General features: G+C 46.7%; 1 protein-coding gene across 1 annotated transcript in view; it reads left to right on the top strand.

Moving 5' to 3' along the window:
- Positions 1-19,861, top strand: part of LOC112239484 (MICAL-like protein 2) — a 47,036-nt gene that overhangs the window by 14,365 nt on the left and 12,810 nt on the right. Inside the window, 9 exon segments of the mRNA XM_042313326.1 lie at positions 609-750; positions 2,252-2,439; positions 3,921-3,948; positions 3,951-4,047; positions 7,187-7,874; positions 7,877-8,132; positions 8,237-8,552; positions 15,845-16,062; positions 16,189-16,249. Coding sequence (XP_042169260.1) covers positions 609-750; positions 2,252-2,439; positions 3,921-3,948; positions 3,951-4,047; positions 7,187-7,874; positions 7,877-8,132; positions 8,237-8,552; positions 15,845-16,062; positions 16,189-16,249 — 1,994 coding nt within the window.

The following is a 19,861-nucleotide window of genomic DNA, read 5'->3' as shown; positions in this document are numbered from 1 at the left end:
TGTGTTCCAGCCTTCTATCTGTCTGTGTGTTCCAGCCTTCTATCTCTCTGTGTGTTCCAGCCTTCTGTCTGTGTGCTCCAGCCTTCTATCTCTCTGTGTGTTCCAGCCTTCTGTCTGTGTGCTCCAGCCTTCTATCTCTCTGTGTGTTCCAGCCTTCTATCTGTCTGTGTGTTCCAGCCTTCTATCTATCTGTCTGTGTGTTCCAGCCTTCTATCTCTCTGTGTGTTCCAGCCTTCTGTCTGTGTGCTCCAGCCTTCTATCTCTCTGTGTTCCAGCCTTCTGTCTGTGTGCTCCAGCCTTCTATCTCTCTGTGTGTTCCAGCCTTCTGTCTGTGTGTTCCAGCCTTCTATCTGTCTGTGTGCTCCAGCCTTCTATCTGTCTGTGTGCTCCAGCCTTCTGTCTGTGTGTTCCAGCCTTCTATCTGTCTGTGTGTTCCAGCCTTCTATCTCTCTGTGTGCTCCAGCCTTCTATCTCTCTGTGTGCTCCAGCCTTCTATCTCTCTGTGTGCTCCAGCCTTCTATCTCTGTGTGTTCCAGCCTTCTATCTCTCTGTGTGTTCCAGCCTTCTATCTCTCTGTGTGCTCCAGCCTTCTGTCTGTGTGTTCCCAGGCGTTCCGGGTAGCGGAGGATGAGTTGGGGATCCCAGCTCTGTTAGATGCTGAGGACATGGTGGCCCTGAAGATACCAGACAGACTCAGTATTCTGACATATGTCTCACAATACTACAACTACTTCCATGGCAAATCACCTAGTGAGTAGTACACATACACACATACATATTGAGTAAACATGTGCAAGCATACATACGCATGACACGCTGCCCACACGCTGCCCACATGATACTCACGCTGCCCACACGATACTCACATGCTGCCCACATGATACTCACGCTGCCCACACGCTGCCCACACGCTGCCCACACGCTGCCCACACGCTGCCCACACGATACTCACATGCTGCCCACATGATACTCACGCTGCCCACACGCTGCCCACACGCTGCCCACATGATACTCACACGCTGCCCACACGCTGCCCACATGATACTCACACGCTGCCCACACGCTGCCCACATGATACTCACACGCTGCCCACACACTGCCCACATGATGCTCACACGCTGCCCACATGATACTCACACGCTGCCCACATGATACTCACACGCTGCCCACATGATGCTCACACGCTGCCCACATGATGCTCACACGCTGCCCACATGATGCTCACATGCTGCCCACATGATATTCACACGCTGCCCACACGCTGCCCACACGCTGCCCACATGATGCTCACACGCTGCCCACATGATATTCACACGCTGCCCACACGCTGCCCACACGCTGCCCACATGATACTCACACGCTGCCCACATGATGCCCACACGCTGCCCACACGCTGCCCACATGATACTCACACGCTGCCCACATGATACTCACACACTGCCCACATGATACTCACACGCTGCCCACATGATGCCCACACGCTGCCCACATGATGCCCACACGCTGCCCACATGATGCCCACACGCTGCCCACACGCTGCCCACACGCTGCCCACATGATACTCACACGCTGCCCACATGATGCCCACACGCTGCCCACACGCTACCCACACGCTGCCCACACGATGCCCACATGATACTCACACGATGCCCACATGATGCCCACACGCTGCCCACATGATACCCACACGCTGCCCACATGATACCCACACGCTGCCCACATGATACTCACACGCTGCCCACATGCTACTGACATGCTACTGACATGCTGCCCACATGACACCCACATGCTGCCCACATCACCCGGCACAGCCAGAAGAGGACTGGCCACCCCTCATAGCCTGGTTCCTCTCTAGGTTACTTCCTTGGTTTTGGCCTTTCTAGGGAGTTTTTCCTAGCCACCGTGCTTCTACACCTGCATTGCTTGCTGTTTGGGGTTTCAGGCTGGGTTTCTGTATAGCACTTTGAGATATCAGCTGATCTAAGAAGGGCTTTATAAATACATTTGATTTGATTTGCCCACATGCTGCCCACATGATACTCGCATGCTGCCCACATGATACTCGCATGCTGCCCACATGATACTCACATGCTGCCCACATGCTACTGACATGCTGCCCATATGATACTCACATGATACTCACATGCTGCCCACATGATATGGGCACACACATACTGTGATGAACTTTGTGATCAAGTAGTGTGTGTGTGTGTGTGTGTGTGTGTGTGTGTGTGTGTGTGTGTGTGTGTAGTTGGCGGCATGGCGGGGATAAAGCGTCCGGCGGAGGCATACACAGAAGAGGGGCCTTCTGGGAAAAAGAACCAAGCAGTTGTCTCCAAGGTCTTCCCCGCCTCTACCCCCTCTAAATCCGCTACTGAGAACCGCCCTCCCCCCTCCTCCTCACCTAAAGCCTCAACCAGACCAGACAGGGCAGCACAGGTAAGAATCTCCTTTAAATACTCTTGTCCAGGGTTGCCCAACCCTGTTCCTGGAGAGATACCCTCCTGTAGGGGTTCATTCCAACCCTGTTCCTGGAGAGATACCCTCCTGTAGGGGTTCACTCCAACCCTGTTCCTGGAGAGATACCCTCCTGTAGGGGTTTCACTCCAACCCTGTTCCTGGAGAGATACCCTCCTGTAGGGGTTTCACTCCGGCCCTGTTCCTGGAGAGATGCCCTCCTGTAGGGGTTTCACTCCGGCCCCAGTTGTAACTAGCCTGATTCATCTTTATTAACAAAGCTAATTGTTATTACTAGTTGTTATTTTTGGACTTTTGGTATTTGATTCTTGATGGATATTGATGTTGCAGTGCATTGTTGAAGAGTTATTAGCAAAGCAAGTATTTCACTGGACCTTGTGCACGTGACCAACTCACTTTGACCTTGTGCACGTGACCAACGCACTTTGACCTTGTGCACGTGACCAACGCACTTTGATTTGATCCTGTGTCAGATCCTCCAGTGAGTGTCGTTGAGACTGGCGGCCTACGAACAGGTGCTTTGTCAGATCTTCCAGTGAGTGTCGTTGAGACTGGTGGCCTACGAACAGGTGCTTTGTCAAAGCCTGTGTCAGATCCTCGAGTGAGTGTCGTTGAGACTGGTGGCCTACGAACAGGTGCTTTGTCAAAGCCTGTGTCAGATCCTCCAGTGAGTGTCGTTGAGACTGGTGGCCTACGAACAGGTGCTTTGTCAAAGCCTGTGTCAGATCCTCGAGTGAGTGTCGTTGAGACTGGTGGCCTACGAACAGGTGCTTTGTCAGATCCTCCAGTGAGTGTCGTTGAGACTGGTGGCCTACGAACAGGTGCTTTGTCAAAGCCTGTGTAAGATAATTAACTCAATATAACGAGTTGAGGAATACAATGAGATTCTCCTCTTCTAGTGTAGGTTTGTGATTCAACATTTTTTGTTTTTGTTTCTGGCGATTTAGTAATAATAACATTGAAATAATAATCATTGTTTCACGGACCCACTATAGTACCTCCAACAACCCCTAGGGGTCTGTGGACCCTACGTCAAAGCCTGTTGTAACTAACAGAAGTGGACCCTACGTCAAAGCCTGTTGTAACTAACAGAAGAGGACCCTACGTCAAATACTCCTGTTGTAACTAACAGAAGTGGACCCTACGTCAAATACTCCTGTTGTAACTAACAGAAGTGGACCCTACGTCAAATACTCCTGTTGTAACTAACAGAAGTGGACCCTACGTCAAATACTCCTGTTGTAACTAACAGAAGTGGACCCTACGTCAAATACTCCTGTTGTAACTAGCAGAAGAGGACCCTACGTCAAATACTCCTGTTGTAACTAACAGAAGTGGACCCTACGTCAAATACCCCTGTTGTAACTAACAGAAGTGGACCCTACGTCAAATACTCCTGTTGTAACTAACAGAAGGCTAATCTGTCTGTCTGTCCCCAGAAGGATGTGTTGTCGGAGCGATCCAATAAGACGGGACTCTGAGCAGTAAGTGTTCCGTGTGTAATAAACACGTTCATCTGGTCCAGAGACACCTAGTGGATGGGAGGCTGTATCACAGGAGCTGTGCCAGGTAAGACCTGACTGTTTAACCCTGTTAATGACTCCACCCTTTAACCCTGTTAATGACTCCACCCTGTTAATGTCTCCACCATTTAACCCTGTTAATGACTCCACCCTGTTAATGACTCCACCCTTTAACCCTGTTAATGACTCCACCCTGTTAATGTCTCCACCCTGTTAATGTCTCCACCATTTAACCCTGTTAATGACTCCACCCTGTTAATGACTCCACCCTTTAACCCTGTTAATGACTCCACCCTGTTAATGTCTCCACCCTGTTAATGTCTCCACCCTTTAACCCTGTTAATGACTCCACCCTGTTAATGACTCCACCCTTTAACCCTGTTAATGACTCCACCCTGTTAATGACTCCACCCTTTAACCCTGTTAATGACTCCACCCTGTTAATGACTCCACCCTGTTAATGTCTCCACCCTGTTAATGACTCCACCATTTAACCCTGTTAATGACTCCACCCTGTTAATGACTCCACCCTGTTAATGACTCCACCCTGTTAATGACTCCACCCTGTTAATGACTCCACCCTGTTAATGACTCCACCCTGTTAATGACTCCACCCTGTTAATGTCTCCACCCTGTTAATGACTCCACCCTTTAACCCTGTTAATGACTCCACCCTGTTAATGACTCCACCCTGTTAATGACTCCACCCTGTTAATGACTCCACCCTGTTAATGACTCCACCCTGTTAATGACTCCACCCTGTTAATGACTCCTCCAGTGAGTGTCCACCCTGTTAATGTCTCCACCATTTAACCCTGTTAATGACTCCACCCTGTTAATGACTCCACCCTTTAACCCTGTTAATGACTCCACCCTGTTAATGACTCCACCCTGTTAATGTCTCCACCCTTTAACCCTGTTAATGACTCCACCCTGTTAATGACTCCACCCTGTTAATGTCTCCACCCTTTAACCCTGTTAATGACTCCACCCTGTTAATGACTCCACCCTGTTAATGACTCCACCCTGTTAATGACTCCACCCTGTTAATGACTCCACCCTGTTAATGACTCCACCCTGTTAATGACTCCACCCTGTTAATGACTCCACCCTGTTAATGACTCCACCCTTTAACCCTGTTAATGACTCCATAGAGCTGTACCATGTTATTATACCGGTCTCCTATTGAAAGGGTTAACTGTTATAGAGCTGTACCATGTTATTATACCAGTCTCCTATTGAAAGGGTTAACTGTTATAGAGCTGTACCATGTTATTATACCAGTCTCCTATTGAAAGGGTTAACTGTGTACCATGTTATTATACCAGTCTCCTATTGAAAGGGTTAACTGTTATAGAGCTGTACCATGTTATTATACCAGTCTCCTATTGAAAGGGTTAACTGTGTACCATGTTATTATACCAGTCTCCTATTGAAAGGGTTAACTGTGTAGAGCTGTACCGTGGTAGACAGCTGTACTTCACACTACGTTCATTGCTGTAACACGTATCAGTCTATAGGTGGAGACAGAGATCTGGTTGGTTGACAGACGTGCAGACAGACACAATATTCTTAATGTTTTTGTTTCAACTACCACTGGTCTCCTGTGATCTATGTCATGTCTGTTCCTGTGGTCTATATCATGTGTGTTCCTGTGTTCTCCATATATAGGTGTTCTATGTCATGTGTGGTCCTGTGTTCTCCATATATAGGTGTTCTATGTCATGTGTGTTCCTGTGTTCTCCATATATAGGTGATCTATATCATATCTGTTGCTGTGTTCTCCATATATAGGTGTTCTATATCATGTGTGTTCCTGTGTTCTCCATATATAGGTGTTCTATGTCATGTGTGGTCCTGTGTTCTCCATATATAGGTGTTCTATGTCATGTGTGTTCCTGTGTTCTCCATATATAGGTGATCTATATCATATCTGTTGCTGTGTTCTCCATATATAGGTGTTCTATATCATATCTGTTCCTGTGTTCTCCATATATAGGTGATCTATGTCATGTGTGGTCCTGTGTTCTCCATATATAGGTGTTCTATATCATATCTGTTCCTGTGTTCTCCATATATAGGTGTTCTATATCATATCTGTTCCTGTGTTCTCCATATATAGGTGTTCTATGTCATGTGTGGTCCTGTGTTCTCCATATATAGGTGTTCTATATCATATCTGTTCCTGTGTTCTCCATATATAGGTGTTATATATCATATCTGTTCCTGTGTTCTCCATATATAGGTGTTCTATGTCATGTGTGGTCCTGTGTTCTCCATATATAGGTGTTCTATATCATATCTGTTCCTGTGTTCTCCATATATAGGTGTTCTATGTCATGTGTGGTCCTGTGTTCTCCATATATAGGTGTTCTATATCATATCTGTTCCTGTGTTCTCCATATATAGGTGTTCTATGTCATGTGTGGTCCTGTGTTCTCCATATATAGGTGTTCTATGTCATGTGTGGTCCTGTGTTCTCCATATATAGGTGTTCTATATCATATTGGTTCCTGTGTTCTCCATATATAGGTGATCTATATCATATCTGTTCCTGTGTTCTCCATATATAGGTGATCTATGTCATGTGTGGTCCTGTGTTCTCCATATATAGGTGATCTATGTCATGTGTGGTCCTGTGTTCTCCATATCATGTCATGTGGTCCTGTGTTCTCCATATATAGGTGTTCTATGTCATGTGTGGTCCTGTGTTCTCCATATATAGGTGATCTATATCATATCTGTTCCTGTGTTCTATATCATATCTGTTCCTGTGTTCTCCATATATAGGTGATCTATATCATATCTGTTCCTGTGTTCTCCATATATAGGTGATCTATATCATATCTGTTCCTGTGTTCTCCATATATAGTGTTCATATCTGTTCCTGTGTTCTCCATATATAGGTGATCTATATCATATCTGTTCCTGTGTTCTCCATAGGTGATCTATATCATATCTGGTCCTGTGTTCTCCATATATAGGTGATCTATATCATATCTGTTCCTGTGTTCCTGTGTTCTCCCTATATAGGTGATCTATATCATATATGTTCCTGTGTTCTCCTGTGTTCTCCATATATAGGTGATCTATATCATATCTGTTCCTGTGTTCTCCATATATAGGTGATCTATATCATATCTGTTCCTGTGTTCTCCAGGTGATCTAGTTCCTGTGTTCTCCAGGTGTTCCACCACTCTACTGTCTGGTACCTGTAAACCTGGACCAACACCAGGCTCCTTCATCTGTACCTCCCATCACCATCCCCAGGGGGCGCTGCCAACACACACCCCTCTCCGAGACCTGCCCAAAAACAACCCTACTACCCCTGCTGAATCCAAATACACCTCTCACCCTCCTCCCACTGTCCAGACCACCCCTCCTCTCTCATACCTGCCCAAAAACAACCCTACTACCCCTTCTTCCTCCAAATACACCCCTCACCCTCCTCCCACTGTCCAGACCACCCCTCTCTCAGACCTCTCCAGGAATAACCCCGGAGCCAAATACACTGACCCCCCGAAATCCACCCCAGCTCCGACACCCACCAGTACCCCCTCCAAATTCGTCCCTAGCTGGCTGAGCTCCAAATCAGACGGATCCAAAAGCACCACCCCCTCTGCCTCCTCCTCGCGGCCCAGCCCGGGGCTCTCCTCCCTGGGCATAGTGAGCCCTGCAGCCCCTGGACCCACCGCTGTCCCACGGAACCTCAACACGACTTCAACTACCCAGCATGCCCGGCTCCAGTTCTTCCAATCTGGGAACACCACCACTGGGCAGGAGAACCAGGGCAAGACCCAGACTCCGGGACAGGCACCGAGTCTACCCACAAATAGAGTCCCGAACGCTGGCACACAGGGGACAGTAGTGGGGTTGGCCAGGGTGTGAGTGTGGTAGTGAGTTTGGGTGGCAGTGGGGTAGGGGGTAAGGGAGAGTGTTCAGGAGGGGATAAGGGTGTGAATATGGTGCTAGGTGGGGACAGGGATGTGGTTCAGGGTAGAGGTAGAGTTGTCTTCAAGGTGGATGGTGATGTGAAAGCCTCTCCATCTAAAGAAGACTGCAGTACCAAGACCCAGGCTGCTGCTGTCATCACTAAGAAACTAACAGACAACACCACAACAACAACAGCTGGTGCTGTCATCACTAAGAAACTAACAGACAACAACACCACAACAACAGCTGGTGCTGTCATCACTAAGAAACTAACAGACAACAACACACAACAACAACAGCTGGTGCTGTCATCACTAAGAAACTAACAGAGAACAACACCACAACAACAACAGCTGGTGCTGTCATCACTAAGAAACTAACAGACAACAACACCACAACAACAACAGCTGGTGCTGTCATCACTAAGAAACTAACAGACAACAACACCACAAAAACAACAGCTGGTGCTGTCATCACTAAGAAACTAACAGACAACAACACCACAACAACAACAGCTGGTGCTGTCATCACTAAGAAACTAACAGACAACAACACCACAACAGCTGGTGCTTCAAGTCCTCCGTGGCATCCTGTAGGACTGAAGAAGACCGAGAACAGGTGAGACATCTCAGATATTCTCAGAACTCAACTCTCTCCTCAGGAGCAACGTTTTGGTTTTTTTGCCGCGGCGCTGCACAGCTGATTCAAATAATCAACCAATCATCACGCTTTGATCATTTGAATCAGCTGTTTCGTGTTAGGTAGTGCTTCATTTATAGATCAGGAAGTCCCGGGAGCACATAGAGCCCCCAGGATAACCCCCTCTCACTAAGGTACCGGAACACATAGTGAGCGTGAACGAGGGGGTTATCCGGGGGCTCTAAGGTACCAGAACACATAGTGAGAGGTGGGTTATCCGGGGGCTCTAAGGTACCAGAACACATAGTGAGAGTTTCTGGTGGGTTATCCTACTGTTTCTGGGGGGAAAAGGACTCTAAGTAGCCTACTGTTTCTGAACACATAGCCTGTCTCTGGTGGTGAAACGGACGGGTCTCCAAGTAGCCTACTGCTCGGGGACACGCTCTCAAGTAGCCTACTGTCTCTGGTGGTGAGACGGACAGCCCTCTCCAAGTTATCTCTGGTGGCTCTCCAAGGTAGCCTACTGTCTCTGGTGGTGAACACATAGTGAGTAGCCTGTGTCTCTGGTGGTATCCGGGGGGCTCGCTCTCCAAGGCCTACTGTCTCTGGTGGTGAAACGGGGGACACGCTCTCCAAGTAGCCTGCTGTCTCTGGTGGTGAAACGGGGGACAGCCTCTCCAAGGCCTGGTCTCTGGTGGTGAAACGGGGGACAGCGCTCTCAAGTACCTACTGTCTCTGGTGGTGAAACTGGGGGTGGCTCTCCAAGTTACTGTCTCTGGTGGTGAAACGGGGGACAGCGCTCTCAAGGTAGCCTACTGTCTCTGGTGGTGAAACGGGGGACAACGCTCTCCAAGTAGTCTACTGTCTCTGGTGGTGAAACCTGGGGACAGCGCTCTCCAAGTAGCCTACTGTCTCTGGTGGTGAAACACAGTGCTCTCCAAGTAGCCTACTGTCTCTGGTGGTGAAACGGGGGACAGCGCTCTCCAAGTAGCCTACTGTCTCTGGTGGTGAACACAGCGCTCTCCAGTGCCTACTGTCTCTGGTGGTGAAATCCTGGGGGCGCTCTCCAAGTAGCCTACTGTCTCTGGTGGTGAACACAGCGCTCTCCAAGTGCCTACTGTCTCTGGTGGTGTTATCCTGGGACAGCGCTCTCCAGGTAGCCTACTGTCTCTGGTGGTGAACACAGCGCTCTCAAGTGCCTACTGTCTCTGGTGGGAAACGGGGGACAGCGCTCTCCAAGTAGCCTACTGTCTCTGGTGGTGAAACGGGGACAGCGCTCAAGTGAGCCTACGGGGGTGAAACGGGGGACAGCGCTCTCCAAGTAGCCTACTGTCTCTGGTGGTGAAACGGGACAGCGCTCTCCAAGTAGCCTACTGTCTCTGGTGGTGAAACGGGGGACAGCGCTCTCCAAGTAGCCTACTGTCTCTGGTGGTGAAACGGGGGACAGCGCTCTCCAAGTAGCCAGCTGTCTCTGGTGGTGAAACGGGGGACAGTGCTCTCCAAGTAGCCTACTGTCTCTGGTGGTGAAACGGGGACAGCGCTCTCCAAGTAGCCTACTGTCTCTGGTGGTGAAACGGGGGACAGCGCTCTCCAAGTAGCCTACTGTCTCTGGTGGTGAAACGGGGACGGCGCTCTCCAGGTAGCCTACTGTCTCTGGTGGGGAAACGGACGGCCCTCTCCAGGTAGCCTACTGTCTCTGGTGGGGAAACGGGGACGGCGTTCTCCAAGTAGCCTACTGTCTCTGGTGGGGAAACGGGGACGGCGCTCTCCAAGTAGCCGACTGTCTCTGGTGGGGAAACGGGGGACGGCGCTCTCCAAGTAGCCTACTGTCTCTGGTGGGGAAACGGGGACGGCGCTCTCCAAGTAGCCTAATGTCTCTGGTGGTGAAACGGGGAAGGCGCTCTCCAGGTAGCCTAATGTCTCTGGTGGTGAAACGGGGGACGGCGCTCTCCAGGTAGCCTACTGTCTCTGGTGGTGAAACGGGGACGGCCCTCTCCAGGTAGCCTACTGTCTCTGGTGGGGAAACGGGGGACGGCGCTCTCCAAGTAGCCTACTGTCTCTGGTGGTGAAACGGGGACGGCGCTCTCCAAGTAGCCTACTGTCTCTGGTGGTGAAACGGGGGACGGCGCTCTCCAAGTAGCCTACTGTCTCTGGTGGTGAAACGGGGACAGCGCTCTCCAAGTAGCCTACTGTCTCTGGTGGTGAAACGGGGGACAGCGCTCTCCAAGTAGCCTACTGTCTCTGGTGGTGAAACGGGGGACAGCGCTCTCCAAGTAGACTAATGTCTCTGGTGGTGAAACGGGGACGGCGCTCTCAGGTAGCCTACTGTCTCTGGTGGTGAAACGGGGGACGGCGCTCTCCAGTAGCCTACTGTCTCTGGTGGTGAAACGGGGGGACGGCGCTCTCCAGGTAGCCTAATGTCTCTGGTGGTGAAACGGGGGAAGGCGCTCTCCAGGTAGCCTAATGTCTCTGGTGGTGAAACGGGGGACGGCGCTCTCCAGGTAGCCTACTGTCTCTGGTGGGGAAACGGGGACGGCGCTCTCCAGGTAGCCTACTGTCTCTGGTGGGAAACGGGGACGCGTTCTCCAAGTAGCCTACTGTCTCTGGTGGGGAAACGGGGACAGCGCTCTCCAAGTAGCCTACTGTCTCTGGTGGTGAAAACGGGGACAGCGCTCTCAAGTAGCCTACTGTCTCTGGTGGTGAAACGGGGGACAGCGCTCTCCAAGTAGCCTACTGTCTCTGGTGGTGAAACGGGGGACAGCGCTCTCAGGTAGCCTACTGTCTCTGGTGGTGAAACGGGGGACAGCGCTCTCCAAGTAGCCTACTGTCTCTGGTGGTGAAACGGGGGACAGCGCTCTCCAAGTAGCCTACTGTCTCTGGTGGTGAAACTGGGGACAGCGCTCTCCAAGTAGCCTACTGTCTCTGGTGGTGAAACGGGGGACAGCGCTCTCCAAGTAGCCTACTGTCTCTGGTGGTGAAACGGGGACAGCGCTCTCCAAGTAGCCTACTGTCTCTGGTGGTGAAACGGGGGACAGCGCTCTCCAAGTAGCCTACTGTCTCTGGTGGTGAAACGGGGACAGCGCTCTCCAAGTAGCCTACTGTCTCTGGTGGTGAAACGGGGGACAGCGCTCTCCAAGTAGCCTACTGTCTCTGGTGGTGAAACGGGGGACAGCGCTCTCCAAGTAGCCTACTGTCTCTGGTGGTGAAACGGGGGACAGCGCTCTCCAAGTAGCCTACTGTCTCTGGTGGTGAAACGGGGGACAGCGCTCTCCAAGTAGCCTACTGTCTCTGGTGGTGAAACGGGGGACAGCGCTCTCCAAGTAGCCTACTGTCTCTGGTGGTGAAACGGGGGACAGCGCTCTCCAAGTAGCCTACTGTCTCTGGTGGTGAAACGGGGGACAGCGCTCTCCAAGTAGCCTACTGTCTCTGGTGGTGAAACGGGGACAGCGCTCTCCAAGTAGCCTACTGTCTCTGGTGGTGAAACGGGGGACAGCGCTCTCCAAGTAGCCTACTGTCTCTGGTGGTGAAACGGGGACAGCGCTCTCCAAGTAGCCTACTGTCTCTGGTGGTGAAACGGGGACGCGCTCTCAAGTAGCCACTGTCTCTGGTGGTGAAACGGGGACAGTGCTCTCCAGGTAGCCTACTGTCTCTGGTGGTGAAACGGGGGACGGCGCTCTCCAAGTAGCCTACTGTCTCTGGTGGTGAAACGGGGACAGCGCTCTCCAGGTAGCCTACTGTCTCTGGTGGTGAAACGGGGGACGGCGCTCTCCAGGTAGCCTACTGTCTCTGGTGGGGAAACGGGGACGGCGCTCTCCAGGTAGCCTACTGTCTCTGGTGGGGAAACGGGGACGGCGCTCTCCAGGTAGCCTACTGTCTCTGGTGGGGAAACGGGGACGGCGCTCTCCAAGTAGCCGACTGTCTCTGGTGGGGAAACGGGGACGGCGCTCTCCAAGTAGCCGACTGTCTCTGGTGGGGAAACGGGGGACGGCGCTCTCCAAGTAGCCTAATGTCTCTGGTGGTGAAACGGGGGACGGCGCTCTCCAGGTAGCCTACTGTCTCTGGTGGTGAAACGGGGGACGGCGCTCTCCAGGTAGCCTACTGTCTCTGGTGGTGAAACGGGGACGGCGCTCTCCAGGTAGCCTACTGTCTCTGGTGGGGAAACGGGGACGGCGCTCTCCAAGTAGCCTACTGTCTCTGGTGGTGAAACGGGGACGGCGCTCTCCAAGTAGCCTACTGTCTCTGGTGGTGAAACGGGGGACGGCGCTCTCCAAGTAGCCTACTGTCTCTGGTGGTGAAACGGGGACGGCGCTCTCAAGTAGCCTACTGTCTCTGGTGGTGAAACGGGGACGGCGCTCTCCAAGTAGCCTACTGTCTCTGGTGGTGAAACGGGGACGGCGCTCTCCAGGTAGCCTAATGTCTCTGGTGGTGAAACGGGGACGGCGCTCTCCAGGTAGCCTACTGTCTCTGGTGGTGAAACGGGGACGGCGCTCTCCAGGTAGCCTACTGTCTCTGGTGGTGAAACGGGGACGGCGCTCTCCAGGTAGCCTAATGTCTCTGGTGGTGAAACGGGGGAAGGCGCTCTCCAGGTAGCCTAATGTCTCTGGTGTTGAAACGGGGGACGGCGCTCTCCAGGTAGCCTACTGTCTCTGGTGGGGAAACGGGGACGGCGCTCTCCAGGTAGCCGACTGTCTCTGGTGGGGAAACGGGGACGGCGCTCCAAGTAGCCCACTGTCTCTGGTGGGGAAACGGGGGACGGCGCTCTCCAAGTAGCCGACTGTCTCTGGTGGGGAAACGGGGACGGCGCTCTCCAAGTAGCCGACTGTCTCTGGTGGGGAAACGGGGGACGGCGCTCTCCAAGTAGCCGACTGTCTCTGGTGGGGAAACGGGGACGGCGCTCTCCAGGTAGCCTACTGTCTCTGGTGGGGAAACGGGGGAACGGCGCTCTCCAAGTAGCCGACTGTCTCTGGTGGGGAAACGGGGACGGCCCTCTCCAAGTAGCCTACTGTCTCTGGTGGGGAAACGGGGACGGCGCTCTCCAAGTAGCCGACTGTCTCTGGTGGGGAAACGGGGACGGCTCTCCAAGTAGCCTACTGTCTCTGGTGGGGAAACGGGGACGGCGCTCTCCAAGTAGCCTACTGTCTCTGGTGGGGAAACGGGGGACGGCGCTCTCCAAGTAGCCTACTGTCTCTGGTGGTGAAATGGGGACGGCGCTCTCCAAGTAGCCTACTGTCTCTGGTGGTGAAATGGGGGACAGCGCTCTCCAAGTAGCCTACTGTCTCTGGTGGTGAAACGGACAGCGCTCTCCAAGTAGCCTACTGTCTCTGGTGGTGAAACGGACGGCCGGCCCTCCAAGTAGCCTACTGTCTCTGGTGGTGAGACGGATGGCCCTCTCAAAGTAGTCTACTGTCTCTGGTGGTGAAACTGGGGACAGCGCTCTCCAAGTAGCCTACTGTCTCTGGTGGTGAAATGGGGGACAGCGCTCTCCAAGTAGCCTACTGTTTCTGGTGGGGAAACGGACGGCCCTCTCCATGGTACTGATTAATTCAAAGCATTTTAGACGTCACTGCAGTACGCCCACATACTCGGTATCGCCACGGGTTTTACACAAGTCCCAATTTCTTTATGGCATCGTTTTCAACACATCTATGTAACAGTAGAACAAATATCAGAATATAACTTCATAAATAAAATAACTCAATGTAGGCTACAGTAGAACACACATGAGGATTTATCGGCCTCCTTCTGTTATAATATGAAGCACGTTCACGTTAACTTCACAGTACACAACTGAGTTCGTAAAGGAAACATAAAAATCCCACCTTTTTTTGTTAAAAAGTTTTCAAAACCTCCCACAACGGATCTTTCCATGTCAAGTCCATTTAGCTCCTGAGAGTCTATTTGATGCTCTGGGCCTGTTGGCTGTGACGTTTAGCCTCCTTCTAAGGCTGTTCTGAAGACTCTGACTGTAGTGTCTGTTTTTTCCATTTGGAGTGTTAACTAAAACCTGTGTGTTCATCTTTAGCCTCGTCCACAAAGCTTCCTGCCACCAAATGCACCTTGGTTCGGGCATGTTCAAAAACCCTCAGAGGATGTTACTGTACTGTACAGCCACTCTTCTGCTCGTTGAATCCCTCCAGTCGTTTCGGCTCTCTACTCTTTTTGCATGTTGAACAGCCCAGCTTCTAATTCTGCATGACAAGCCAGGGGTTATTGGTTAGCTTGTTCTTGAACTACAAATTTGCACCTGCTCCGAGCACTTCGTCGGTGGATGATGCAGGATGGGATAATTACATAGACATATCACTGAACTTTTTAATTATTATTAATGAATTGTATTATTATTAATATTATTATTATTAATTCATTTATTATTAATATTATTATTATTAATTCATTTATGATGATGATGATTAATTAATAATAATAATTATTATTATTTTATTTATTATTAATGTATTTATTATCATTATTGGTGTATTATTGTTATTATTACTCTTATTAATTAATTAATTATTAATACTATCATTAATATTATTCATTTATTATTATTATTATTATTATTATTATTATTTTACATGATGGTCTTTCTGGGGGGGGGCAACTTGATTTATCTCCGATCGCTTCCATTCGAATGTTTGCACAGTGTGAACAGTGAAATAATGAATGAATCATGCTGTGAGAGGTACTGGATCCGGCTCAAATAGGATCCGGCTCAAATAGGATCCGGCACAAATTAAGCACTGATGTTAGGGCAAAAACCAAAACGACCACCCCTTTTGTTTGGGAAACACTGTATTAGACAGTATTGCGGGCTCCCGAGTGGTGCAGTGGTCTAAGGCACTGCATCACAGTGCTAGAGGCATCACTACAGGCCCTGGTTCAATTCCAGGCTGTATCACAACAGGCCCATAGCGCGGCGCACAATTGGCCCAGTGTCTTAAGGGTTTGGCTGGAGTAGGCCGTCATTGTAAATAAGAATTTGTTCTTAACGGACTTGCCTAGTTAAAGGTTAAATTTAAAAAAATAGAGCCCGACCTCTGCTGGTAAAATAAGGGAATAGCACTTCAAGCATACAGTTGGCGTCAATGGCCCTTCCTCAATTCAGCTTTCCTTGCATCCTCTTACCTCGTCTCCTTTTCAGATCAAAGGGGAGGGACCTTCTATTCCAATGTGTATGAGATGGAAGCGAGACGTTAATTAAGATTTGAGGAAATACTATTTGAGTCTGTTCGATGTTGAAAGGCCTCCCTCTGTCTCCCCTCGACCCCCAGATCTCCCTCTCTCAGATCTGCCCCTGCTGAAACGCCTAAGAAAGAGACGGAGACTCCTAAAAAGGAGACTGGGGGCAGAGTTAAGCTAAAAGCAGACCCGTCTCTCCTCGCCCCCCTCACCCCAAACACGTCCACCCCGACCCCGGCCAGCAGAACAGGCCTGTGGAACAAAACCCCGGATAAGGCATCCGGAGCTGCTTCTCCCAGCAACACTATGGGTGAGCACCGTTTGCCCTGTCTGTCTAGTTGGTCATCCACATTTCACTTTTCAGTGGTAATTATTTGTGGCTATTATGGCTGATGTAATTTTTTGGGGGGCTGTATATTGTCTTGTCTCTCTTTAGCAACAGCAGACAACAGCAGCTCTCCTGCTGACTGGCGGTCCAGGCTCAAACCTGCCTCCAAGTAAGTATACTCTACATTCTACTCTATAGTCGACTCTACTCTATATTCTACTCTACTCTATATTCTACTCTACTCTATATTCTACTCTACATTCTACTCTATATTCTACATTCTACTCTATATTCTACTCTACTCCATATTCTACATTCTACTCTACATTCTACATTCTACTCTATATTCTACTCTACTCCATATTCTACATATTCTACTCTATAATCTATCCTACTCTACATTCTACTCTCTATTCTATATATTCTACTCTATATTCTACTACTACTCTATATTCTACTCTACTTCTACTCTATATTTTACTCTACTATATTCTACTCCATATTCTACATTCTACTCTATTCTACTCTACATTCTACTCTATATTCGACTCTATAGTCTACTCTATTTCTACTCTATATTCTACTCTATTCTACTTTATATTCTACTCTATATTCTACATTCTACTCTATATTCTACTCTACATTCTACTCTACATTCTATATTCTACTCTATATTCTACTCTACTCCATATTCTATATTCTACTCTCTATATTCTACATTCTACTCTATATTCTACTCTACTCTACTCTACTCTATATTCTACTCTATATTCTACTCTATATTCTACTCTACTCTATACATTCTACTCTATAGTCTATATATTCTACTCTACATTCTACTCTACTTCCTCTATTCTATTCTATATTCTACTCTATTTTACTCTATAATATATTCTACTCTATATTCTACTCTATATTTTACTCTACTCTATACTCTACTCTATATTCTACTCTATATTCTACTCTCTCTATATTCTACTCCATATTCTACATTCTACTCTATTCTACTCTATATTGTCTATATTCTACTCTATATTCTACTTCTACTTTATATTCTACTCTATATTCTACTCTATATTCTATACTCTACTCTACTCTATATTCTACTTCTACATTCTACGCTCCTCTATTCTACTCTATATTCTACTCTATACTATTCTACTCTACTCTATATTCTACTACTACTCTCTATATTTCTACTCTACTCTATTTCTACTCTATCTACTCTCTATATTCTACACTCTACTCTACTCTATATTCTACTCTATATTCTACTCTATATTCTACTCTATATTCTACTCCATATTCTACATTCTACTCTACATTCTACTCTATATTCTACTCTACTCTACATTCTACTCTACATTCTACTCTATATTCTACTCTACTCTATATTCTACTCTATATTCTACTCTATATTCTACTCTCTCTATATTCTACTCTATATTCTATATACTCTATTCTACTCTATATTCTACTCTATACTCTACTACTCTATATTCTACTCCATATTCTACATTCTACTCTACATTCTACTCTATAGTCTTCTACTCTATAATCTACTCTCTACTTCTACTCTATATTCTACTCTACATTCTACTCTATATTCTACTCTACTCTATATTCTACTCTATAGTCTACTCTATAGTCTACTCTACTCTATATTCTACATTGTACTCTATATTGTACTCTATATTCTACTCTATTGTACTCTATATTGTACTCTATATTGTCTACTCTATATTCTACTCTATACTGTATTCTACTCTATATTCTAGTCTATTCTACTCTACTCTATATTCTATATTCTACTCTACTCTATTCTACTCTATACTCTACTCTATATTCTACTCTATATTCTATCTATATTCTACTCTATATTCTACTCTACTCTATATTCTACTCTACTCTATAATCTACTCTATAATATATTCTACTCTATTCTACTCTACTATCCTCTATATATTCTACTATATATTCTATTCTATTCTACTCTACTCTATATTCTACTCTATATTCTACTCCATTTTCTACATTCTACTCTATGTTCTACATTCTACTCTACATTCCACTCTATTCTTCTCTATATTCTACTCTATATCTATATTCTACTCTACTCTATATTCTACTCTATATTCTATATTCTACTCTATATTCTACTCTATAGTCGACTCTATAGTCTACTCTACTCTATATTCTACTCTACTCTATATTCTACTCTACTCTATTCTACTCTATATTCTACTCTATTTCTACATTTCTATCTATATTCTACTCTACTCCATATTCTACATTCTACTCTACATTCTACTCTACTCTATATTCTACTCTATATTCTACTCTATATTCTACTCTACTCTATACTCTACTCTCCTCTATATATTCTACTCTACATTCTACGCTCCTCTATTCTATTCTATATTCTACTCTATTTTATTCTACTCTACTCTATATTCTACTCTATATTCTACTCTACTCTATATTCTACTCTACTCTATTCTACTCTACTCTATATTCTACTCTATACTCTACTCTCCTCTATATTCTACTCTACATTATATTCTACTCTCTCTATATTCTACTCTATTCTACTCTATATTCTACTCTATACTATTCTACTCTACTCTATATTCTACTCCTCTATATTCTACTCTACATTCTACTCTAGTCTACTCTATATTCTACACTCTACTCTACTCTATATTCTACTCTATACTCTACTCTACTCTATATTCTACTCTATATTCTACATTCTATTCTACTCTACATTCTATTCTCTATAGTCTACTCTATATTCTACTCTACTCTACATTCTACTCTACATTCTACTCTATATTCTACTCTACTCTATATATTCTACTCTATATTCTACTCTATAGTCTACTCTATAGTCTACTCTACTCTATATTCTACATTGTACTCTATATTCTACTCTATATTCTACTCTATATTCTACTCTATATTGTACTCTATATTTCTACTCTATATTGTTACTCTATATTCTACTCTATATTCTACTCTATATTTCTACTCTACTATATCTACTCTATACTCTATTCTACTCTATATTCTACTCTATATTCTATATTCTACTCTACTCTACTCTATATTCTACTCTATATTCTATTCTACTCTATATTCTCTACTCTACTCTATATTCTACTCTATAATCTACTCTATAATATATTCTACTCTATATTCTACTATCTCTATATATTCTACTCTATATTCTACTCTACTCTATATTCTACTCTATGTTCTACATTCTACTCTACATTCCACTCTATTCTACTCTACTCTATATTCTACTCTACATTCTACTCTATATTCTACTCTACTCTATATTCTACTCTACTCTATGTTCTACATTCTACTCTATATTCTACGTTCTACATTCTACTCTATATTCTACTCTATATTCTACTCCATTTTCTACATTCTACTCTATGTTCTACATTCTACTCTACATTCCACTCTATTCTTCTCTATATTCTACTCTACTCTATATTCTACTCTACATTCTACTCTATATTCTATTCTACTCTATGGTCTACTCTACTCTATATTCTACTCTATAGTTCTACATTCTACTCTATATTCTACTCTATATTCTACTCTACTCTATATTCTACTCTATATTCTACTCTATGTTCTACATTCTACTCTACATTCCACTCTATTCTTCTCTATATTCTACTCTACTCTATATTCTACTCTACATTCTACTCTATATTCTATTCTACTCTATGGTCTACTCTACTCTATATTCTACTCTACATTC

This window comes from Oncorhynchus tshawytscha, unplaced genomic scaffold (assembly GCF_018296145.1).
Source record: "Oncorhynchus tshawytscha isolate Ot180627B unplaced genomic scaffold, Otsh_v2.0 Un_contig_11002_pilon_pilon, whole genome shotgun sequence".
Lineage (NCBI taxonomy): Eukaryota > Metazoa > Chordata > Actinopteri > Salmoniformes > Salmonidae > Oncorhynchus > Oncorhynchus tshawytscha.
The sequence above is the reverse complement of the archived record's forward strand: the minus strand, read 5'-3'. Positions and strand labels throughout refer to the sequence as shown.